Source organism: Pinus tabuliformis, chromosome 7, assembly GCF_031772625.1.
Source record: "Pinus tabuliformis cultivar Carrire ecotype Pingquan chromosome 7, CPIR1, whole genome shotgun sequence".
NCBI classification, from domain to species: Eukaryota; Viridiplantae; Streptophyta; class Pinopsida; order Pinales; family Pinaceae; genus Pinus; species Pinus tabuliformis.
Genome location: NC_142293.1, coordinates 1,748,756,942 through 1,748,783,708, shown reverse-complemented (window position 1 = coordinate 1,748,783,708; position 26,767 = coordinate 1,748,756,942). Strand labels below are relative to the sequence as shown.

General features: G+C 37.3%; 1 protein-coding gene across 1 annotated transcript; it reads left to right on the top strand.

Annotated features, from left to right (window-relative positions):
- LOC149255331 (cytochrome b-c1 complex subunit 8-1, mitochondrial-like) lies at positions 1-26,767 on the top strand. The gene is made up of 2 exons (XM_089460457.1): positions 1-287; positions 26,472-26,767. Exons 1-2 carry the CDS (start codon positions 115-117, stop codon positions 26,518-26,520), a joined length of 222 nt encoding a protein of 73 aa, XP_089316583.1. The 5' UTR covers positions 1-114; the 3' UTR covers positions 26,521-26,767.

Genomic DNA, 26,767 nt, shown 5'->3' with positions numbered 1-26,767 from the left:
GCTTATATGTTCTTCCATCGGCCTTCTGTTAAGGGAAAGGGAGAGTGTTGATTTGATTTCGCATCGCTGTCGAAGAGAAGGGTTGGTTCGGTAATTGAGATCAGACGGTAGGAAATGGCGAAGGGACCTCCTATTCGCTTGAAGGCCGTGATCTACTCGTTATCGCCATTCGAGCAGAAAGTCATGCCCGGCCTTTGGAAGGACTTACCCCATAAGGTAGAGAAGAAAATTACAGACAATTGGCTCAACGCTGTCTTCTTTCTCACCCCGCTCATCGGCACTACTATGTATGCACTCCAATCTCTTCCCTTTACATATTGATATTATTCTTTAAGATATGTTAGGATAATTGATAGTTCTTTAAGATATGTTGGAAATAGATGCAGTTAAATACAAATTATGTGTTCTAGTTAATGCCTGAACATTAGGGTTTCGTTCTGGGAGGGTTTTGTTTTTTTTTTCGCCTCTGGAATTGGCTGGTATTCCCTTTTTCTTTATTCATTTTTCTTCTGGTCATCGATTGATATTATTGTCGATTAGATTTCTTTTGAGCAAGATAGATTGTTGCTCGGGTATTAGGGTTTCGTTCTGGGAGGGTTTTGATTTTTTTCGCCTCTGGAATTGGCTGGTATTCCCTTTTTCTTTATTCGTTTTTCTTCTGGGCATCGATTGATATTATTATTGTCGATTAGATTGCTTTTGAACAAGATAGATTGTTGCTCGGATACCTTGTAGATATTAAAGGAAATAAGCTGTAGCTTGTCAGCTTGTAAACGCCAATATAGATGCACCCGTAAAGCTTATTGTTTGCAGTCTCTCTGCTATGAGTCACGGGCATTCATTTTAAGGCCTCTTATCTCCAGAAGATAAGTTATGGCAAACCCGATTACACTTTTGGTCGTGTACAATCGCTAAAAGCAACCCGTGGGTTGTGCCCTTCCAACGTCTCTGTATTTTTAGATTTCATTCCCTTTGTCCCAGCATAGTGGAGGTCAGAACCGTGATCGCGAGACCGCACAACACATTAGTACGTTGCGAATTGATATTATCTGTATAGTTAACTCAGGGATATACATAATATCATATACACGAACCCCTCTAGCCCATTTTTCGTACTGTTTCTATTTTTGCACCGTGTCTAGTAACATACATTGTTAAATGATCATTCAAGCGATTTCTTGACATTTGAAGATGTTCTTAAGTGTTCCTGCTGAAACTTTGGTGTGGCGATGCAATGTATAGGGTAGTTTATAGAAGAGAGGAATGGACAAGACAATTGTCAAAGTGATTTGACCAGCTGTCTGTCATCTGTGAAGATTAGAGCATGAAGATCAGGGTTTCAATCTGTCAGGGTTTTGATTTATTTTTCTTTCGGAAACTACTGGTATTCTGGTTCTCTATTGTATTTTCTCCTAGGCATCGAATGGTATTATTACTGTAGACTAAATTGCAATTGAGCAAGATAGATCGTTGTTTGGGTGCCCCATGGATATTCAACGGAAATAAGCTGCAGCCTCTCAGCTTGTGCACCTCAATTTAGATGCATTTTCTACGAGTCATGGCCCTCTTATCTCGAGAAAGTAAGTTATGTCAACTCTCATTACACTTTTAATAGATGTGCAATTTTTAACAGTGACCCAGGGGTTGTGGTTTTCTAATGTGTCTGTTTTTTAGGTTTCATCACTTTCTCCTGGGCTGTAGCATATTGGAGACGAGAAACCTGACCAGTAGATCCATTTCTTATTTTTGTCCAGACAATATGTTAGTGCATTACTAATTGATTTTATATGTATTATATACCATTAATATGAGCACAATACTGTCAATGGAAAGATAGTTACATACAATCGAAGCATAAGAGGACAAGTATGTAAGTATAAGAGAATAAGATTGCTTACATTGTACACATGCTACATAGTCATTTGTGTTTTCCATATAGAGTACAAATTTGTGGGGCAAGGGATAAAAGATCACAATATTTTCAATAAAATACAATGAAGTTGTGAGTGATAGTGGTAAGGATAAAGGGAGAAGGACAAAAATTACAACTTTAATACATCTTGACATGTTTACAATACTTGTTTAGTGAGCCTCAACCTTTTAGCATGGATTTGAAAATTGAGGTGTGACTAGAATTGTGTTTCTCTACATTGCACATTGCATGAGTTTTAGAAACATGAGAGTGTTTGGAGCAGGGATTCAGGTATGTGATATATTTAATAGTTTCAACCAAATTTGCAAGGAAAAAATGTTTAAAAAAAATGAAAAAACATAAGTAATATGATATAATAATAATGTGGAATATATGTGGATTTGTATTATATTGTAAGTATAGATTCTAATATACTTATTTTTATATATTTTTTCCACACATTGCATTTTGTGGGGAAACCCATAGGGCATTTCCTCTCATTTTGAGGATGGTATTTAGGGAAATTATATTAGGTAGAATATCATAGCATTGTCATGTCGCTTATAGGAATATTACTTGGGTGGGGAAGAAAACACGTCATGATACAACCAGTTGAGCTAGACCTAAATGGCAATAATATACTCAATGTAAGTTCTATTGATACACACACACATTTACGTACATATTGGGGAAACCCATTGGTGGTTTCCCTCATTCCAAGGATGGTAACTAGGGTAAACTAGATTCTTTAGGGTTGAAGGTCGATACAACAATATACTCATTAGGATCCCAACTCACTTGCAAGAATTCTTCCTGGGTGGGGAGGATATCACTCCTCTTAACTTCCAGGGTTGGACCTAATTGAGAATAAGTTCTACTAATAAATATTATAAATCACATTAAATATTAAATACATTATTAATTATAAATTAAAATATAATAATACATAATATATATTTGTATATAAATAAAAGTCATATAATATAATGTTGTATACATATAAATATTAATATTATTAATATATGATATTATTATCAACTCGAGGCTTATTCTCCTTTCTAGAGGCTTTTGCTAGCAAATGAAGCTAGAACAAAGTTATTGATTGTTATAGGTGGCTCAATTATAATTATCAACTTGATGATATGAAAATCAACCTTGTTTAATAGCAAACTCTCATCCATCATAACTTGAATTCAAAAGGAGGTTTGAAAAGTTTAGAAGGTCTTGTTCTACCAAGTTCCAGGAGAGCTTAGTTTCTAGGCCAGATCATTAGCTAATGAGGCCTCCAAGATCAAAATATTGGTTCTCTAGAAAATGGGGGTTGGTATCATTAGATAATTCATTAATTCACATAGGGTTATGGACATTGAAGCACATTACATTACAATAAATTGCCATAGGTCATGACACCACTGTTAATTGAGTTTAAGCAAGGCTTTAAGATATGACAGGCCTTGCACACCTTGCATGTATGAATCTTTTTGGTCAACTTCTTAAGTCACTTGAAATGTTTATCAAGGGAGATAAAGGATATTTTGTGTGGTAGAAGCGAGCAATACCATTTGGAACAAGGCTATTTGATTTTGAAAATATTTCATGTCAAGAGTTTCTCCTTTAGCCTTTGGACTGTAATTTTGAATTCTTTTTTTGTGTTTAAAGCTTTAGGGCATGCTCAATGCATGGCTGTTTCTTTGTTTAGGTTCATGAAACTCTTATGGATGTTGGACTAGGGTACTACGAAACATATATGGATATGGTGTCACTAGATTTTTTAAAAGATAGGATTGAGATACATGGGGAAGCACCATGTGCAAAAATATAATAATTTTTTTACATATTTTGAAAATTCAAATTTAAAAATCGAACTATTCATAAATCACAACAATAGAATTGGAGTCATTAGATAATTTATAAATTTGAAGACTAAAATCATGTTGCATTTTGTCTTGTACAATAATGATAATGGTAAATACCAAATTTGAGTATCTTATCAATGATCACTCTATTGATATGATAATGTTAGGTATAACTACTATCTTGAAATGGGTCTATGTCCTCATCATCTAAATATTTTAGCTCTACATCATTATCAATAAGCCATTTTCCTTGAAAATTGTCTTAAAAGTCTGAAGATTCCTAGCTAGTTATGATGGTAAATGAATGTTGTACACTATTAGACAAGATAAGATAGTATTATTAATGACCATTAGGTGAGGACAAAACTAGATCATTGGGACTATTGGGGTACAACGATGTCAAGGCTCAATACATAGTGGGAGCGCTAAAGCGACTCCTATAAAAATAAAATGTAAAATGTAAAGATGTGAAACAAATTTGAAATATGTAAAAAAACAACCACGAAACTCCACAGCTAGAAAATACTCTGATCGAAAGTGAAGTATAATATATGTAGATGTAGAGCATGGAAAATAACTTGTGAGCAATTTGTCTTAGTTTGTTGGATTTATATATGTTTATCTAAGCATTTGAGGCCGAACAAAAGGAGCTCAAGATAGAGGACTCCATTGAAGAAGTGTTGAAAGAAGAGTGGGATGATGTGTTGTGTTGCTCTCTAGAGGAAGAGGCGACTTGTTGGAAGTTGGAGGGAGCCTCATAAAGAAGGAAGTGATATGTTGAGTGGATGCTGGTTTGGGAGGCAACAAGAGAGTAAGAATGGAGACAAGAGGTATCCTTCATGTAAAGGGCCAAATATCTTTGATTTGGAAATATGAAGAAATTGGAGAGAGTATGGGGCTTTATGAGTAAGCAATGGAACTACCTCTTGATCTTGTATTAATTGGGGTAATTGAAGATAAAGTCCTCCTTAGTCTCAACCTCATGAAGGTAGAAAAGTGTGCATATCTTGTTTGATTTGGAAATATGGTGGTCAATCTTTACTCCAAACCTATGAGATTCTACTTTGAACTAGCCCTAAAGGGATGCATAGATCGTGCATCCAATGGTGAAGGGTGTACTATGGTTGAACAATCAATTTGTTTCTTATCTTTAAAAAGTGATCAACATAAAAGGCCATCTTTCAGTGTACCACACTAGGGGAATTAACCCAAAAGGTTTGGATAAATTGCTGGTATATGTCATCTTCGATAAATTGGTTCAACTCTTGTCTGGGAGGGGAAGGCGGCCAGGGGCATTCACGGAGTATTGGAACATAGGGAGTTGATCCATATAGATGCCTCTTAACTCCAATAGAGTCGAGACCCTTGTGAACCAACAATGAGCCCTTCCTGACGGATTGGAAGAGGCAATTGTCTCTGAAGAACAATAGGCCAAGTATGAGTATTTGTCTCTCTCATTCTTTTATTTGGCAACGCTCCTATTGCGATGCAAAAAAGATGCCAAACTAAACACTTTCTCAATTTGGAAAGGCTGTGTCCCAAACTTTCCTAAGAAGAAGGGTTTGGACATTACTTAATTGAGGCCCAATTAAACTCCTGTAAGGAAGGCTTGCAAACCTTCGAGTCATTAAGCATAGTACATCGAATAAGAGAGCCCATGAGATCCCAACTTAGACGAGATGTCGTGAAAGTTGTGACAAAAACATTATCTTTCACTAACCTAAGGCTAGAAGGCCCGTCGCAAGTTGATATGAGGTCCTGAACACTATGCTCCCAGATATGTGCAAGTGTTGGTGATCTTAATCTCCTTCCCTCTAAAGAATAAATGAGGGTTGATATGGTAATTGAAAACCATAACCTTGGTTTTACCTAGGTTAAATATCAATTGTCAAAGATTGCAAAAGAGAGCAATGGTATCTAATTTGTCTTTGGAGATGAGGCCAATAGGATGATATCATCTGTAAAGAGTAGAATAGAGTTAAAAACATGGTGCAAGAGACATTCGTCACTATCTTGGATATGTTAATGGAGAAATTTCTCCAACTCATGTAATGTCTCGAAAAATTAATCGCTTGAGGGATGAACTAGCCTATTGATCCCCATAGGCTATAGTCCTCTATAAAGGGAAAGTAAGCCCCAAATTTCTCTTTATTGGGTAAGTTTTGGGGCAGCTACGCGAATAAACCCAAAGTTGGGGCTTGGAGTAAAGTTTACTCAATCAATTAAGGAGAGAGAACAAAGATATCTATAATTCAAAAGGATAAGATTCATTTGAAGCATCAGTGTGGTTCAATTCATTTGTTCTTGAGCATTAGCTCTGAGGGTTTTAAGACCCCATATTCTCTTGTCAATTTCAGTGGTGAAAGATTCCACCTTAGTTGAAAATTTCCCTTTATCTTTCATCTTATTATCCTTATTTTGGCACAAGGTCCCTTTTGAAGGAGGAGTGAATTTTCTGATCAATTTCTCTGCCTTGGGCACATAAATTTTATCTTGGGCAGTGAGTTCTCTAGAAGTCTGTGGAAGGGTGCGAAAAAAAATCTCCTTGCAAGATTTGTTTGAAGGCAGCGAAAGGTTTTCCTCCTTCCTGTAGGACACATGGACGGAATTAGGGAACAACAAAATCCCTTTGTGTTGACTAACATCATCATTCGAGGAAGATTTGTTGAGCACCAAAGTCTGGTTAGATGTTATACGTGATTTTGTCTGGGTCTGATCATCGACAGGTAGCATCTGAAGACGTTCGTTTGACAATCAAATTTGGTTTTCATCTCCAAGGAGAGATGATGTAAAATTCTTCGTGAAGAATTTTGACTCTGTGGACGCCTGAATTAAAGGGTACTGAACCCTAATCATGATCCCAGGTTGTAGAGTGATCACCGAAGTCTTTACGAATGACCTGGTTAGTCGCATCTTGAAAAAGGGAAATCACACAGTCATTAAAGGGTTTCTGTCTGCATAAAAATTAGGGATTAAATCTGTCTTGAAAAATTTGTGTGGAATCAACATGCATTTGAAACCATGAATTGATTGTTATGGAGCACTTTAAATATTAGAAATAGTTATGCTGATTACATTGTGGAAAGTTAACACAAGTAAAGTTTGGTCATGATTTGTTGAAGTATTTAGTTTGATGCCTTGACTATATTGTGGAACTTGGACTATATAAATAAAGTTGTTGAATTATATTGTAGTATGGTATTGTTGTCATAATTGCGACGTATTTTTTGAACATTATAATTATAATGTGAAGAATTGTTGTCGTGCTGCCTATTATGACTCACTGATTATGACTTATTGATTTTTTGGTCATATTCTAAACGTAAAATTGTAACGAAACCCTAGGGAGAACTAGGGTAAAAATTTATTTGTCCTATTATAGTGGTATCAGAGCAAAGGTCCTGCCAACCTTAATCGTACTTAAAAATGGAACTGCTAGAAGCTAATTTTTGGCTTAGGTATGCAGAATCTCAAAGAAAGTTGGAAGAGCAGCAAGCAGAAGCTTCGAAAAAGATGGAAGAACAACAAGCATAAAATATCAACAGGATGCAAGAATGGAACAAAAGACTAGAAGAATATAACCAAATACCCCGACATATAAGAAAGAAAAGTTGGGACGACTTCTAGAATAGTAGCAAAGGAAATAGATCAAACAATACTGATCATAAGCATGAGCATGAAGGACAAAGTGTAAGAAAAGTTGAAGCAAAAAAGCAAAGCATGGACATGGTTGTACCCCCGTAAAAAGGAGGTTGGCAATAAGCTAGACTTAATTGAAAGAAATTGGCTAATTGCTCGAGTTTCTCCCCAACATGGAAAGACTAACATCCCAGGTCCGTTTGATACAATTGGGAGAGCTAATACATCAGGAAATGTCCAAATATCCTATGAATTAAGAGAAATTGTTGGAACAACTATTATGGGACCTTTAGATTCATCCACTATTTCAAATGTTCTAGAGGCTACAGGAAATGATGTGCCAAAGGATACAAAGAGTTACTTTGAATCTGAAGAAACCATGGGACAACTCTAGTCGGTGCTTTAGATGCTCTCGAGATTTCAAAAATTTCAGATAATGATCTATTAACTGTTATATTTGAACCATTTCTCATGTTTCATGTGGAAAGAAGGAAGATATTTTATCATTTGCACTTGTCAGTTGTTCCTCACCTAGAAAGACAGAAGTGAGTGCATCTTTATCTCGAGCAGAGCAAGAGGTAAACAATTTGGTGAAGATTGGAGACAAACCATTGAATCCTACTAGCTATTCAGTGGCTAGTAATTTGGTAGAAACTCAAATAAGCAATGACCAGATCAACCAAGAGACTACAGTCAACACCTCGAGTTCTTCTAAGCCAAGTGAAAAGATATTGTTGAAGATGCTTGCCCTCCAAAATGTGACAAAGCTTGAAAGGACCCAACTAAGTATTGCAGTTTATTTCATATGCAAGTAGCATCTGGAAAGCTCCTTGCAAAGCAAGATCATTTAGATGTGGTAAAACATGAATCTCAGGTCAGAAGGCAAGCGCACACCAAAAAGTTGAAGCGGGCTTTACTAAGGAATTAGAGAAAGTTTGAACCTCCAGTTTTAAGCAAGATCCAAGGAGAAAATCATCATGCTAATAAAAGGCAAAAGCTTGAAGGAAGCCATCCAAGACATGCCTTTGCCCAGGGGAAGAAGTGCAGTATCTCCATATGTTTCTTTTGCTGAAAAAGTGCTTAAATTTCAATCTAATGCTATAGAGCACTTCCGTAGCTGTCCAGAGTAACAATCACTTAAGATGACAAGACCAAAGGAGCTGGATTTGGTAACGTCACAACGGGACAAACCTACAAGGGTTAAGGTTTCAACTAAACTTGAAGAAGAAATGGTTGCTAACATGCCAAAGTTCAAAGCAAGGCCACTGGACAAGAAGATACTAGAAGCTCCAACCTTGGCTGCTTTGCCACAACGCACACCTCAATTAACTGAATTCCAAGAATTTAATTTGAAAACTTCAGAACGAACCCTTATGCATGTGAATGCACCAAACAACCTTGCTTCTGGATCTGAGATTAGATTAGTCTCCCAATGTCGCAAATGCAACAACTCCATGATAAACAATGCACCTTATGGACCTTATGCTTCAACATCGTTAAGCAATGAAAGAAGCATCGAGGAAGTAGAATAAAATGGACATTGGAAGCAGTCTAAGGTTTCAACATATTCCTCTGATAAGAAGTGAATGCCATATATTCTTGTAACATGTGAAAGGTTGCAACTTGGTTAAATGACACCGACACAGTTAGAATCCACTAATGCCACTGCTAGTGAGATGAAAGAAATTTCTAGTTCATCTGAGTCTTCTTTCCTGTTGAGGTCCTTGATAGCTCCACGAAGAAAGGTATCCTGCTATGTTAGGAAGAGGACAGACAAGGCTCTCATGGGTCTTAATGATAAAGAGGATGTTTGATGAGGCAAGAGCATCATAAATAATCCCTGGTGATGATGACCAAAAAGCTCCATTGCTGTTTTAGCAACCTACTGAAATATTTGGTCGCTGTCGCTTGTGCCAATGGGCTTGTCATTTGGAGAACCTCTAGGTGAGACCACCTGGAGCAAGGGAATCTTGAATGACAACTTTGAGATCTTTGATAGCTGCCCATTTCCTCGCTTGTCAAGTTGTGACCATCTACTGTTTGGAGTGTATAACCTTTGCATATTGGGATCTAGTGAGGTCATTATCAAGAAATATCTTGTTGGGGATGGATATAAGCCTTTGCTTGGGCCCAAAGGCTTAGAGTCGATCTCTTGATGACTTGAAATGAAGGAAAGACATGGATTTGGAGTCAAGTGAAGCCCTTTCAGGGGTTCTACTTAGGATTCTGAGGGTATCACGAAGGAATATGGTCCAACTTGCAAAGGGTTAAGTGATGGGGAGGGTAATGGAAGCCCCCTCACCTTGAGGTTAATCTTGAGATTGTCGGGTATGTTCCTCAATGAGCTTGTTCTGCACGTTTTCCTTAACTGCTTCCAACATTAGACAACATGTTATAGTTTGTATCATATTATTTTGGAAGGAGCATTCACTTGGAGTTGGATGGGATTGATCTAATTGAATTATTAATAGCATGTCCGTCCCATGTACACAATGAAAAGAAAAAAATATGTAAATACTATATCTTATCATCTATATAATGTCTCAAACCTTTATTGGAGCTTTCTTGCTAGCATCATAAGAAATTGAAAATTGAAAATTTTAATGTCTTAGACCTTTCCTGCATCATTATCATATGCTATACAACCTATAGGCAACGGGTAATCAATAACTTACTTTATATAGCTATACCACCTTCATATTAATAATGAGTAATCCAACTAAAATTTCAATAAAATATTTGTGATTTCAAGGTTTCAAACAAATGGCATTTATCCTTGAATATTTTTATTTCTCAAATTCTAATGTTATTTGCTGGAGATCCAACGTGTGAGGCCTAGCTAGCACATAATTCATTTCGATAGCATGAGGAATGTTTTTGCACATGAAGGATTTGTTTATGTGGTGGTTGCTACATGGATCTGGGCAGATTTTTATCCACATTTGAATTTGAAATAAGGATATGTGGATCTAGCCTCAAGTCTTGTGGATCTAGTAACATAGGTGTTGGGTATTTTAATCTTCTTGCAATATAGGTCTTGTTTGGCAATTGCTATTATGGTGTCTTTGGCTTTGGTATTTGTGAGCTGTGGTAACTTTGTGCCTTGGTCACTTTTTTGTGGTTTGTATAGTAGCGGGTTGGTGTTTCTTATGTTTTGGAAAAAGGGTTGGTCCTTGTTTGGGGCTGGTAGTGCTGTCCTTCGTTGTGTGATTTGTTCATGGACTATTGGGAGGGCCATGAATTTCACAGGATTCTTAGACAACATGAAGAGTCGATCCAGATTCCAAAGCAATAAAACCTCCCTGTTCTTTGTGACCACCAAAGTCCATGAAAATAAGCGTTGTTGCACCTCTCAAAATGCAATGGCTAAAAACACTTTGGCCTAACATAAGTAACAAATTGATGTCTTGAAGGCAAAATGCTTCATGTCGAGGAATATGGTTATTAATCTTAGCAAAGGATCTTATCTGCGAGTTCCAACCACCAAAAGTTGATAAATTCAATTTTAAGGGGGTTTTAAGGAGGAAGATACTGTTCTATCAAATGATGGAAGATATAAAATTGGAAAACTAGGACTTTCATCCTTCAATATTGGGTAGGAAGAGGCCAATAATCATCATGTTTGAGTCAATGTATATGTTCAATAAATTGATAAGAATCATAGGTGTTTTTGTAAGGCTATATACCCGCAAGGAATTTTGAATTTTTTTACGCAGTCCTTGTTGTTTAGCTCTTCTACAACCTTTATAAATAAATTCTCTAGTTTCAGTTAAAAAAAGTTAATCTAATATTGCTTTTTTTTGGTTAAATTGAAATTAGATAAATTTACACTATAAAAAGATTGTACTAGAGTTAAACAAGAAATACATAGAGATTGCTAACAAATATTTCCAAGTAAATTGGCTGCACTAAATATGTCAACAACATATTTTACAAATTTACATATTTATAACAACCCAAAATTTTATGTTAGTATAAAGCCTTAGGAAAACACCTACAATTCTTATTGATTTACAAAACATAAAGATTAATGTAAAAAATGATCATTGTTGTTTTTTTTTGTGTTTAGCGTTGGAAGAATGAGAGGTTTGGTTGCTTAGGTCCATATCATCCTCCTTGAAGTCCTCTTGGATTAGAATTGAAATCATTGACATCCTATTGTTGGAAGTTGTGGGGTGAGATCCTATGTTGAGATTGCTATCCATATTTAGCAACATGGAGCATTTTACCTCCAAAACATCAATTTGTTGCCTGTGTTGGGCCGAAGTGTTCATAATCATTGCATTCTAAGAGGTGTCGTGGTGCTCATTTTCATGAACTTTGTTAGTCATAGAGAAGAGTGAGGTTTTGCTAATTTGAATGGATTTCTTGTGTCTTCTATGAACTTTATGAATAATTTACATAGAGAAAGGGCGATACTTTTAGTCCCAGTCAGGGGCTTGAGAGTGATTGATGAGCCAAGATTTCTAGCCAATGAAATTTGGCCAGAGGAAACCTAGTTTCCAGAGTACAAGAGGGACTAGCCAGTGCCAGGGCATTGAGTGACTGAGTGACCTTGGCCCACATACACCAGAGCCAAAAAGTTATGGAATGACAGTCACCAAACAAAGACCAAGATTTGCAAAATGACCAGGATTTGCAAAAAGGACTAAAATTCTAAACATTGAAAAGTTGTCCATTACCTAATGGAGAGATGACCATGTGTTGAATGTACTTTGAAGCTTTAAATGCCAAACAAAAGGTCCAAAATAGTTTAGAGGTTGAGGGAAATTCTTATGAGGTGAAATCTCAATAGTCAAATAACCTTCCTTCGATGTTGTGCTAGTTGTTTCTCCCACACAAGCTTCCATTTTCCAACCTTTCCCTTGATAAATTGCATAGGATGATTCAAGAAGTTGTCCAAGAATAATTTTATGTAGGAATGAGATGAGGCGAGGGGGGTCCTTACATATCTTAGTTCCTCACTTGAAATTAAATGACATTGACCAGTTATGACGTATTGTGTCTCCATCACCATAGACCTAAAGGGATTATGGCACTACTTGATGTTGCAAAACCTATTTTTTGTGGAGAACCCCTATTTTGAGTGAAGTGGTGTCATTAGCTAAAGTGTTCGCTTGGTGGTTATGCTCTCGAAAAACTTGATAGAATAAAACATTTTGGAGTTAGTTTGTAGAACTCTTTTTGGATTTGAGCTATAATAGACGCTAGTTTGTTATTGTTAGGGATTGATGATGATCAATGCCTTTGTTTTGGCTTCATTTGCTAAAAGAAGACCTTGGAGAAGAGCATATGCCTTAGCTTGCTTGTTTATGGACTTCCCAAGTCCCCAAGTGAAGGGTGTTACTAGTTGTCCTTGGAGATAAAGGATGACACCCTTGCACCTGTCACACTTAAAAGTTGTGTTTGTAGTTGTAATGGTTAGTGTTCAATGTCGAGGATGACAAGAGGGTGGGTAGGGAGTGCAATGTGAACTCACATGTTTGACTACTACCCCTATGTGCCACCATGTCGACCTCAAGGGCTGGATGCCCTCATGGGAATTGAACCTTGGTCACTAGAACTTAACATGCTACATTCTTAATATAGAATATTAACTTTATTAACCTAAAGTAAGTATTCATATTAACATTTTATATATAATAATAACAACAACTTAATATCAACATAATATAATATACATCTTTCATATGTATAAAATCACAATAAAGTCTCTTTTGCAAGTTGGGAACACTACAATGCCCCTTAGTCATTAAGGGACAAATTAAAACTTTTATTGGTTTGAAATCCAATATGGAGATATCAAAACTGCTAACATATCCAAATTGCTAACAGGTTACCAATACTACTACTATAACTTCAAAACCATTGCCGTCAATTGGGGTTATCTCGAGTGGTTGGGCAGAATGGCTATTATCTTCCCCACCCAGGTTCAAATCCCTGCTAGTGACATGATGAGCTATAATGTCTTGATAAATAGCTGTAATGGCTTCGTGCCTATGAATATTGTTGCATCGGTTTCGACCCTTGTGAGCTCGTAAGTGAGTATACCTGTGGGTTGGCTTGGTACCAACAATACCACTCTAGCTCTTAGGTTGAGAGGGAGGTTGTTTTTTTCTCAGGAAAAGCATCAAAACCATTGTCTTTTTTGTTTGTTAGGTTATGTGAGTCTCAAGATGACTGGCACGCCTAACCTTGGGTTGAGTAGACGTGACCTCGGGATATTTAAGTTGTCAAAATCACCTAGGGAGCGCACTCGGCCTGGGCCACACCAGCCCTTAGCATGGCTAGATTTTTGCCCACGGAGTTTCGAACCAGTGACCTTTACACCACAAAGTGCTCTAAAAAAATACCTTGTCATATGCTTTATGCCCTGTTGGCCAAAAACCTTTGTCATTTAGATATGTCTCCATTAATAATCTAATTTTATTGTCACAACCAAGCTAAACACCCAGTTGGTGTATGAGATCCCCTAGTTTGTGGGACAAGGGACTCACCTCTGTGCAGTGATTTGACTGCTAAACTCTACAGAGGTGTACATACTCTATGCCCTAGATTTGAACCTAAGACCTCTTAGGAGGAAACACATGTTCATAATAGAACAATGTTGGAGATGGCCAAAGCTCATGAGATAGAATATAACCTTGTTGCTGCACTCATCATTTTAAAAATATAAACTATGAATATAGAAAAATGTCTAAACCTGCGAAATTTACACAAATGGATGACCTGTTAAATTAACCTTATAAATTGGTTTATTAGACCCATGTGTGTTGTTGACCAACATGGTGCCTTAAATTAAGCAACATGCTCAGATTTGTAGCTTTTTTATTATTTTGGAATGAGAAAAGGATAGTAGCTCCTAGACACAAGGTATGTCTTGGGAACATGGGTTGGAGTGGTTTCTCTACAATGCAAATGCTCCCCAAATGCCCTCTCATTTCTTGACATGGTTCTAAATGGATTTGGAGCATTTTTGTACCCTTACTGAAGTTTCATGGAGCAGAGAAATATCGTGTTTGGGCTACCCAAATCTGGGGAGTGGTCTATGCAACATTGGTGTTTCTTATTATTTTAACATTGGTCACCAGAGCTGTGTTCTTAAAAATTACTTATTTGTGGTTGATTGTTTATTCTTAATCATTAACGGTTGATAAAATAATATTTGATATTCTTGACATTTTTAAATTGCTATGTAGCATATTTTTCTATTTTCGGGCAAGATAATTTTTGTCGAGGTATACCCACTACATACCCTGTTTGTTATCCCTTGAATTTGGGATCTCTTTTAAATGTACTAGCTGCACATACTTGCATTTGTGTGTATTATAAAGTTGTTAGAACATTGGTGCAGATGACATTGATAGGTGGCAAGCTTGTGTTGGCCATAGATCTGGATTCATAACGTGTCTTGTACTGGAAGACAAAATGCGCATATGATTAGATGCTTTAGAGTTATGAGGGTTTTAATTGTGCATTGACTTATGCTATTTCTTCTTGTATTGAAAGTTAAAATGTTGGGTATGGTTTTCATGCAACTCCTAGAATGTATCACCAGTGCCCTTATATCCAGACGTTATCACATCAAGGTTAAACCATAAAATAGATACCTACACAATATCTTGCTCAATTTCTCTACCTTCTGTATAATTTTTTGCTAGTGGTCCCATTTTATTCTGGCAGTCTAGCTGGTTTTTATCAAAGGATATTCTTGCTTGCTAGTGTTTGGTTAGACTTTTTTTTTATTCCAACTAACACTTTAAATAAGTCATGGTTTGTTTAGGCCCGTTACATGCCAAATGATTCATCCCTCGGCATATTTAATACAAATATAAATAAAGATATTGGAAAGAACCACAAAGTTACCAAATATGTTAATTGTAGTCTCCAAAAACAACCCCTAATGGGTTGTGGATAACCCCAAAATCGTCAATTATCAAATTAGGCTAATTGTATCAAATCCCACAATCATCAATGCCATCAGGAGACGTCCCCAAGCACAGCCTTCAAAGTCCCTCCACTTGGGATTCCCATGACGAGGGCTGTTTTGTTGATGATGCTAGATGGCTTGGCTGTCAACTTGTATAATCGGAAAGGGCAAACCAAGACACTTACCCTTTTAGCATCAACTTGCTATTGACAATGTGACATGAGCACGTGTAACTAACCCTTGGTTACGTGTTTTGGTCAGGGACTCTGTATTGGGGATGTGAGGTATGTACTATGTATGACCCAAAAATACATGGTGGGTATGCCAAATTGACCAAAATTTGCATCCCCTGCATCTAACAGAGTTACCATGTGCCCTTAGTGGATGTGCATAAGTATAATTTTGTTTAAAAAAAGCCCGGAAACCTAATTACTAGTTTCCTGCCTTTTCTATTTTGTCCCACCAACCTCCCTATACTCTATAAACCCTAAACACAAAGAAATCACATTGATCATTTGCTAGTGCCAGGCCATCATTTTGTTGTTGTTGGGTAGTTGTTTGGTTATAGGCAATGATTTGGTAGTTGAAAACTCTTAGCAGCAATGAATTTGTCATTCTACCTGAACGGTGATATTGTCATTCATATATTTTTCAAGTATTATGTGTTATTAATTCTTATTTTTAAAACTAAAAACCTTTTTATCTCTGAAAAATATTATATCTGATATTTCTAAAAGGAAATCAGAATTTACAGTGTCTAGTCAGTTACGGCTTCAAAAAGTCAGTTCCTAACACACACTTACATTCCTAACTGACATCATTAGTCTTCCGTTATACTTGTCTACCAAAATCATATCCTTCCGTCATGAGTATCTTAATCTTCACAGACCTACATACTTAAGATAGACACAAGATTTTTTAAAACTTTGAACATTAATATTGTTTTAATATTATTTATATATTTGGGGCAGGGCCCCTATGTCGTACAACTGACGTACCTTATGATTACCCCCCAAGCCCCCCTTTTAGGGAGTGGGAATCTCTAGTTTAATATAACACCTTTAGGTAGATGTCTCATTATTGGCAGTGACAAGCTCAAACAGGGAAAATAATCATATTTGAAGCCAGTACTATACAAGTAGTTCTAGTTCACCAACACCAAACAGTTTTAAGTGAGCAAGCTCTTCCCAAGTAGGGCTTCTTTGAACCTCACAATTTGCTTTGCACTTTACAGAGATATTTATGTAGACTCTAAATCAACAAATCCTACTCCAAAAATGACAATATGTTCAACTCACGCGAACTACCATGTGGAATCAAATGCCAAACAATGCTTCCTATTCAGATGAATTGCCTTGTAAAGTAGAGGCCCAAACACAAATGAAGAACATTATATGCTATCGCTAAAACTGGCATTAAAGCAAGAATCGATTGCAAAACTCCACTTGCATGAAAGAGCCAGTTCAATTTAATTGACTGATTCAATTACTTGTCACTAAAATAGTCAATACAGTAGCAATAGTCTAACTGTTAGACGTTTTTGCTCTTTTCCGGGCATCTTTTCCGGTCAATTTTGGCTAAAATCTGCCAGGGATTTCTTGGAATCTTAAGCTTTAGCTGTGTAATCTGCAGAAATCGAGTGCCTCAGGAGTTTTTCAGGGTGCTGAAACCATTTATACGTTCAAAAATGCGTTTTAGACATTTAAAATTCATGATCTGGCCAAAAATTGTATTGCTGATTTTTGGCAAAAAAGGCAAAAACATTCTAATAGCTAGATTGTTTGGATACATTATGGACTAGAAGCCATGACATCCTTTAGGATGTAGATTATTTACTTTACCATACATGTGTTACACCACTTTTAAGAATCCTAGTCAAGGTTGCACTATCTGTATGACTTTATTAAAATTTCTCAGAACTGCTTTAGACCATCCACCAGTTAGCCATAGCCTGCTGCATGCAACATAAACATGTTCTTATCATGCTTGGCCCTATATTAAATCAGGACACAGATTCCCTTCCCCCTACATTCACATTGTACACACATCACCTCTATTGAAATTTACATAATACAACAGAACTCCATTCCTCTCATCTTGAGAAGTCCATTACATAGTAGTCTTAAAAGTGGAGAGATTTTGAGCCCCACCATGTACATATGAAGAGCTAACTTGTGCAGGTATTATGATTATGATTTATCTATGCACGTGTTCAAGTTCCAATTCATCTATTGTCTTTGAAAGCATGCCAACCATCCTACAACTCTATCTTTCCCCTTTCATTCCTATTCTTTACTAAAAAAAGTCATCATTTGTGCAGAATTTAATTTGGGGGCAACTCCAAACCTGAAGATGTCAGCGATTTGAACAATTTCATCCCTAGCCTCTGGTAAGTCTCAGTAGAGGCATTAAGCATTACTTGGGCACTGCCAATTTTCTACTCACTTCCCTGGGTTTCTTTTATCGATAGAATCATTTCATTTCTTTCATTGTTTGTCATTGCCAACATTTGTTCTCAATGGGGACAATGGCAGTTGATAAATTTGGTTACCGCTGGAGGAATGGAATGCACATTTTTCTTTATAGTTAGTTATTTTCAACAAAGTAGTCTTGAATATTATCCTTCATATAGCATCTGTGTTTGGGGGCATTCGAGAATCTTAATAGTCTCATAAGATGCCTCATGACAAGGATTGATTCTTTGAATATCTTAGGCATCATACAAAAGCTTCTTCTCTCCCTTAAACCATCGCTTTAGGGCATGGTTGTGACAATTCTTGTATGAGTCTACTTATAGCAAGGCACTTAGCATCATAACTAGCAGCTATTGCTGAACAATTCCACTGTTTTATAGGTTTATACCATGCAACATATATCCACAAAATTTCCGTACTTGTTTAGCCTTATTTGCCCATGATTGGGTGTGGGTATGGGTGTTGGCAGAGGGCTTGGAACTTGCACTTACAAATCAAAAAACGAACTCGCACTCGTTCAAGTTCCAATTCATCTATTGTCTTTTGTGCATCATTTAATTTGGGGGCAAATCCAAACCTAAAGATGCCAACGATTTGAAAAAATTCATCCCTAGCCTCTAGTAAGTCTCAATAGGGGCATTAGACATTACTTGGGCACTGCCAATTTTCTACTCACTTTGTCGGATTTCTTCTATTGACAAAATCATTTAATTTCTTTCGGGGAGAAGAGATTGAGATCACCTCATCTTACATTTACTTGGGAGTGCAGTGCACAAGGCCTTGTTTTGGGATGAGGCAAGCCCTCTCGACCCGACTCAGCAAAGGGTATGGCTCCCTATCCCTTACCGAGAGAGTGCTTTCAGAATCAGTTTCAGGATGTCCCGTCCAAACTCCACGTCATGGACGTGATTATTTGACCTATGGTCCTTTATGGCTCTGAGGTATGGGGGCCAAGCTTGGTACAGACGGATTGGGCTCAGACGGATAGAATCCAGACCTTACTTTTGAGACGCATCATGAGATGCAAACGTATAGTTCCGCAACCTATTACCCAGGCAGAGTTCGGCGCCCATCCATTCTTCCTTGAGGGAATTTTCCACCTAGTTCCTTTCCTCCACAGAGTTAGATCTCTTCGGTACTCGACGACAGGGAGAGAACGTTACCCCTACCTAGCACTTTGCTCCTCAGAGTCCCTCGCTTCAGACTAGTCGATAGATCATGCACGTGGGTGGTTCTCAGAGGCATCCTGACTCCTCTAGTATGTGGCCATTTCCCCAGAGCGCCTTCCCCCATTCCGATTCTCTCTCAATGTGCTGAGTGCCAACTAAACAAGGGTTGAAACAGTCTATTAGAGAGGATATCTATTAGCTATACACTCAGGTCACATTGATTTCCCCTCCTATTGGCCTTGGTATGAAGATGTCTTTCTATTTGGAGCATTTCTTAGAGTTGTAGGATGGTCTTATCATTTGGCCCCCCTACATGCATCGTCATAGGATGCACTCTCTTAGGATACCCCTGGGGCAGCGTCGTGTTGGCTCACATCGCCTTAGAGTTGAGATGGACCATCATATTCCCTAGTTGGACAAAATTTGCCAAGTGTACCATCTTCTGGAACCAGAGACTGAATGGCACCTCATCTTCAGGTGCCCTGTTTACTATGAGATCAAAGGACATTTCCACTGTCTCGATAGGGAATCCCTCTCTACTTTGTTCTGATACTAGGACCAAAGATGCCTAGCCCTTTTTATCAGGGAGATATTTACATACAGATCTCAGCTCTTGCACACTTCGAATCATCCTGAGGCTTCTAGAACTATTACCTCTTACTTCCGTGTTTCATCTTGTTGAAACAACAAATGACAGGTAGAGTCTCAGTTTGCAGCAATTGGGAGAATGGTGAGACCTTGAGGTTCTCTGTAACCCCCCTCCCTAGTCCGAGATAGACAAGTACATTCGAGATTGACCCACAGACGATATACCATGCTTTAGTCGACCTACCCTTGGAGAGTCAGAGGGAATGATTAGAGGTAGAGACAGCGCAGGGTGCCTCTCGCTGGCCAGATCTCCTCCCAGACACAACACAATAAACATAGAATGATTAGTAGCTTCTTCCCTTTGATCTTAGATGTTAGTAGTGGCAGCTCATCTACTCCCCCTAGGGTCATGCAGTTGGATTCCCTGATGTTTCTGGGGGACCTGAATAGGGAAAGATTGCCTTACTCACCTCCCTCGCCACTGGCCATCAGATTTGGGAGAAGCTGATCCCATTGGCTTCATCTTTAACCCCCCTCCCTTTTGTGGTGTTGCCAACACAGTGTTGCACAATCCTTCCCCCACCAAGGATCCAGGGTCGAAACCGCGTTAATTATGGATCCTTGGGTGATCCTTCGACAGAACCGTTTATTCGATAATTGGATCCGCGGTTTTGGATTTCTGATCTGTAGATTTGTGGAGGTTTAGGCACGGATCTGCGCGGATTGCCAACGGATCTAGAGGGAGATGGGCGGTTCCATGGGGTTCTAATTTTTTTTTTCTTTGACTTAAGTTGGGTTGGGGCTTCCTGGACACTTCCCTTGATGGTCCTTAGATTGCTTCCTAGAAGCTTCCTCATGGTAATGTTAAATTCTTGAAGTAAAAGTGACATTCTCCTTTATCTTTAATTTTCATCCTTTTACTTAAATTTTCATATTCTCCTTTATCTTTCATTTTCATCCTCTTACTTAAATTTTTAACATTACCATGAATTTTGAAATGACTGGATGTTTGAGAGTGGTTCTAGCCTCATTGGACTTCATATGGAAAAAATAGAATTTCATATCCTATTCAAAATTCAGAGGACTTAACAGTTTTCAGGAATTTAGGATTAATGAGATATTGGCATTTCTTTAGATTATATCATGTCTGAAGGTATGTAATTGGCGTTTAATCAACAACACCAAGCCCTATATGTGCTCATGTACCCTAGTGTTGGTGGTGTTAATTGTTGAACTCTTTTGTCATGGCCTTAGCAAAACAATTACCTTTCAATCAAGTCAAAATTATTGATCAAGCATGTTCAGCTTTTTCCACCATATTTTAAGGCTTGGATTAAGTTGATCAAAATTGGGCAATGTTGATTAATATCCCTAGACAATCGAGGTAGAGGCAAAGGTGAGACAAGAGGAGAAGAATCTAGATTCTAGATGGTTAATGCATCTAGATGGTTGATGCTCGAATAATTAATCATTGATGTACAATGGATGCCATATCTATCTTGATTTATGTACAAATATGCATGTTTTCATATCTTCTACAACTAATTTGTTATTTTGGATGTTTTTTTTGAATATAAATGCAAATATATATATATATATATATATATATATATATATATATATATATATATATGTTGTTAAAAGCGCGAGCGAGATTAAATCGGCGCCGGGAAAAAAGCGGAAAAAATCGGCAAAAGCGGGAAAAAAGCGTTTGGCACAAAAATATTCTTTTTTTTTCATTTTTTTTTCAATTTTTTTAATATCTAAACCATCTACAACATAAAATAAATACATTGGCACATAAATATGATAAAAAAACTAATATATAAGATGTTTAATATCATTTCTAGCGCTAAAATCACACATAACATTGAATCATGTCCTGAATAGTAAGTCCTGACTCTTGAGTCCCAACTCAGCCTCAAAATATCAACAAAAAATATGATAATGTATCTCATCATGTCATAATGTCATATACAATAAAATGAAAGTCTAATCCTATTGATTTCCTCTGCCCTTCTTGCGAGAAAATGCCACAGCTTTCCCTTTCCCTCTAGATGTAGATGCAGGTGCCTGTGCTGGTGGAGATGGCAGTGGAGTCTGATGTGCTCTAGAAGCTGAAGAACTAGAAGTAGGAGCTATAGGAGGTAGACCATGTCCTCTACTAGTGGCAGGGGTAGCCCGGGCAGGTGGTGTCACCTGGAAACATTACAATTTACAATCTCCCAATCCTGAAATCCTGAAAAACTGATAAGTCTGCTGGATTTTAAATGAAATCTAAAATTCTACTTTCTCCATATGAAATCCAATGAGGCTGGAACCACTCTCAAACATCCTGAGTCATTTCATGGTAATGTTAAAAATTTAAGTAAAAGGATGAAAATGAAGATTAAGGAGAATGTCACTTTTACTTTAAGAATTTAACATTACCATGAATAGCATATCCATACTAGGGCCTAGACTTGATCATTAAGCTGCCCCACTCAAAAATTATTTGTTTCTTTCAAAAAAACTTGCATGAAAAAACCCAAAAACGCATTATAAAACACGCTGCCCTGATACCCTGAGCTTTTTTCCGAAAAAAGCGCGTTTTTTTTCGGAAAAAAGTGGCAAAAAAAATATAGCCGCTTTTTTGGTATAAAAGGCGCGATTAAATCGGCATTAGGAAAAAAGCGCGATTTAATCGCTCTTTTCACAACACTGATATATATATATATATATAATAGACGCTCCCGAAACACTTTGCTTCCTAGATTTTTGGGAAATGATGCTTCCACATATCCGCTTCCAAAAAACGACTCCGCTTCGTGCAACATTGGTCCAGCAGCAGACATAGTTCGCATTTCTCATTGTTGATCATCTCATATGACTTTATACATTCTCTATTTGTATTTATACTTCTATTTCATGTTGGTGCTATTTTAGTCACATCTTAGTCTTATTAGCTTTGGAGTCATAATGGAGTCACATTTGCACTCCCACATATCTTGCATTTATACTAGATGTATTTTCTTAGTCCCATTGACTTAATTTTGTGGTCACCCGAGGACATTAATAAATATTTCTTTCTTTCTTTCCTTCATTGTTTGTCATTGCCAACATTTGTTCTAAATGGGGACAATGGCAGTCGATAAATTTGGTTACCACTGGAGGCATGGAATGCACATTTTTCATTATAGTTGGTCATTTTCTACCAAGTTGTCTTGAATATTATCCTTCATATAGCATCTGTGTTTGGGGGCATCCAAGATAATTAGTCTCCTAAGATGCCTCACGACAGAGATTGATTCTTTGCACATCTTAGACATCATACAAAAGCCTCTTCTCTCAAACCATTGAGGGCATGGCTGTGACAATTCTTGTACAAGTCTCCTTATACCAAGCACTTAGCATCATAACTAGCAGCAGCTATTACTGAAAAATTCCTCTATTTTCAGGTTTCTACCATGCAACATGGATCCACAAAATTTCCGTACTTGTCTAGCCTTCTTATTTGCCCATGATTGGGTATAGGTATATAGGTGTTAGCATCATAACTAGCAGCTATTACTGAACAATTTTTCTATTTTTCAGGTTTCTACCATGCAACATGGATCCACAAAATTTCCGTACTTGTCTAGCCTTCTTATTTGCCCATGATTGGGTGTAGGTATAGGTGTTGGCAGAAAGCCTGGAACTTGCACTTACAAACCAGAAAATGAACTCACACTTGTGATGAACAACTACTTTTCTACTCATCAATTCATCAGCTTCAAGATATAAAAATGTGGAACATAAAGATACATCCCACCATTTTTAGTTCACTTTCAAGGTTTCTAAATATTTCATCTTGAAACTCCTTGCATGTCATTTGTCACCACTAAAATTGTGACGTTGCATATAATGTGATGGGGCAATTCCGTATGCAAAGGATATAACAAAATGTGTAGGCACTGAATCTACCTCCACTTCTTAGCACTAGGGACCATAGATTCTTGTATTTTATACAGGCCAGGACACTAGAAATAGGCTTACATGGAGAACATTCTGCTCTGTAGCTATCTGATACTCTACTTTGAATGACAAACTCTCAAGTTCTGCATCTTCCCACATGCCTATGCACTTTCTCATCTCCAAGTCCCAAGTCTTTACACCTCAGCCAATCAAGACTTGCTTGATTCTGTTGTCTAGTTGGTTGTAACAGGTCGACTGACTGATTAGGTCTAACCATTGGTGGTTGTAATAGACTAACCAACTCGTGATATTTGGTTCTTTCGTTTGTTGTTCATGCACTGTTGACTCTATTGCTGTCAACACCTTCAACACTTGTTGTCATTATCATTGTAGGCTCTTACTGATGACAATATCGATTCTTCCATTAACCTATGGTGATGGGCACAATACTTGGGGATTTCATTTGCCACTGCAATCTCTTGGCTCTAAAAAAAGGTGTGCTAGAGGCATGAAAATCTAGAGTGAAAACTTGTATATGTACACCACATCTGGTACCATAGTCATTTCAATAGAGGGAACATTTCCTCATTCTGGAATTGTGAAGGAACATTACCATCAATTGTGTACATGCTTATGCAACTTGTTTTCACTTTCTTTTTTACATGTTCACTAATAGAAACGAAAATAGACGATGTGATTTGCTCAAAACTCTATAGCGTATCTTAATATTCTGCTATTTTTCTTCCACCTTTGCACCTAGGAAGTCTGTAGACATTACCATTGGTGCTACACCTGTCTTGGAGCAAGAAGGGAGATGGCTGAAAGCAAGTCATTGCCATGACAAAACTCTGCCTAATGGAGCCATGCATAGTGCACGAGAGACATTACAAATTACTTGGGGTTCTTTTTCTTGATTTCCATGTGCTTCTTCATGAGATAAAGACTCCTTTCTGTACGTTCATGTTAGTTAAGTAGCCACGTAAAGACTAAAAAATAGTAATGAGGAGATTGGTTACATAGTTGGAATTAGTGATCTACACCTATATCACAGTCGCTGTGCTTGTAAAAAGTAGTTGGAATTAGAAAGAAAAGCACGGAATGTGTGTATGCTACTACAGACGAGGTGTAGATAACTATTTTATTATTTGCGACTTAGGGGTCTTTTTCTTGATTTCCATGTGCTTCTTCATGAGATAAAGACTCCTTTCTGTACGTTCATGTTAGTTAAGGAGCCACGTAAAGACTAAAAAATAGTAATGAGGAGATTGGTTGCATAGTTGGAATTAGTGATCTACACCTATATCACAGTCGCTGTGCTTGTAAAAAGTAGTTGGAATTAGAAAGAAAAGCACGGAATGTGTGTACGCTACTACAGACCAATGTTTTAAAACTCCGACTCGGCCGAGGGTCCGACTCCGACTCCGAATCGGTATCGACTCGGCCGGCTTGATTTCAGTGACTCGGTTGTTGTAAAAAATACATTAAATATTTTTTTTATTTATAAAAAACATAATTTTAAAGATTTTCATTCATGTTTCCAAACATAGCATTAGAATATAGATAGAGACAACATATGATCAAAGTAGGCTCATGAATATATCCATTACATCAAAATGGCTCCCAGTGCACTGTCCAAGACATACATGATGATGATATAGAGATCAAAACAAAAACACATAACCAAGGAGTCTAGAAATGGCCTCTACAACAAAAGTAAATTGTGACCAGTACTACTGGCTAGCAGCTACTGCTAGAGGAGCCAAAATCATCTGGATCAACCACTGGTAGCATATCTACATGCTTCATAGTTTGTAACTCATTTTTAATCTTGTACCCTCATCAATCATCTTAGACCATCTCACCAAGATGGATGTTAATAGATGTATTCATGAGAAGAACTACAAAAGAAATTTGTATGTGACACAGATCAAGATATAGGATCCCTAACGCCAAAACTTCTGCATCCACATCTACATGCAGTCATGACAGACCCATCTACACCCCATAGAATATTTTGTGTCTATTCTCTAGTTTTAGTATCCCTTGGGGCAACTTCAAGTTTGTTCCCATCAACTTTGTAATATGTATAAAGATAAACTTCCATTTTCCAAGAGAGAATTGCACCCTATAAACATTCTAACTAGGATCACATGTCTGATCAGCATTTCAATTTAATGTGCCCTCTTTAGTCTTTATTACATGGTTCTCAGATAGTATCATTGTTTACTTAGAAATCCACATTGTTCCTTGAGGAATTTTATACAATGAAGGCAACAGATGTCTTGCTCCATTCTTACAGGGGATTTCATGTTCTTGGCAAAAAGTTCATAACATTAGATCCTATCAAATTGCCAGTGCCAAACTCATCACTTTCTATTTTCAAGCACTAAACGATGTGTCCACCAGCTTTTAACACAAATCTCTTCACCAAAAAGCAAGTAAAAAAAATCGTTGTTTTTTTTAGTTTTTGGGCCACTGTCACCGAGGCCGCTGAGTTATTACTGAGCCGGCTGAACCGGTTTGATGGCTGAGTCAACCTGGTGAGGGCCTGACTTGGACCAACTCGGCCGAATTGGTTCCAAGCTGGCCGATTCTTAAAACAGTGCTACAGACGAGGTGTAGATAACTATTTTAATATTTGCGACTTGCAATTTTAAATGCTTCTGGTTTGATGGCACTTTCCCATTTAATTCTCTCTCTCCCGGTGTGTGTGTGTGTAATACCCTTTTAATTTCTCGCTTAATTTTTCTTCTTGTTAAATATTGTCTTTGTGGAATAACTTCATTGTCCATTGGCTGGCATTTTGTTTTGTATTTTTTCTACTTTATAATTTAAGATGGGTTGTATGTCAATGTGCTCATTGATTTTATTCGGTAGGTATGCAGAAATTTATAAATAACAAGAGTATATCTTCTTTTATGTTTTTGCTATGGATTGTATGTTAATGTTATGTTTCATGATATTTTATAGGTACGCCAAAAATTTTAAAGAGCAAGAGAAGCAATCCCACAGGTACTAGAGTTTGGGCACCAACTTGAATGGGTTCAAACCTTGAGTATTTCGAGAATGTTGGCTGGATGTCTGTAATGCAGAATGCAGTTTGTTTAGGAACTCAATAAGCAGTTTATCAATTATGTGGAACATATGTCAAACAGTCTTTTTGTGATGACTTATTTTCCATCAATTATCAAATGAGGAAAGGTTTTCATAAATTTTTAAATGGAATGAGAGTTTCCATAAATTTATAAATGGGGTAATTTTTTCCA

Bases quoted from the DNA above. Each gene is read 5' to 3' on its own strand.
- LOC149255331 (XM_089460457.1), top strand. From the start codon at position 115: ATGGCGAAGGGACCTCCTATTCGCTTGAAGGCCGTGATCTACTCGTTA. The intron at 288-26,471 runs GTATGCACTCCA...GATATTTTATAG, and splicing joins CCGCTCATCGGCACTACTAT to GTACGCCAAAAATTTTAAAG.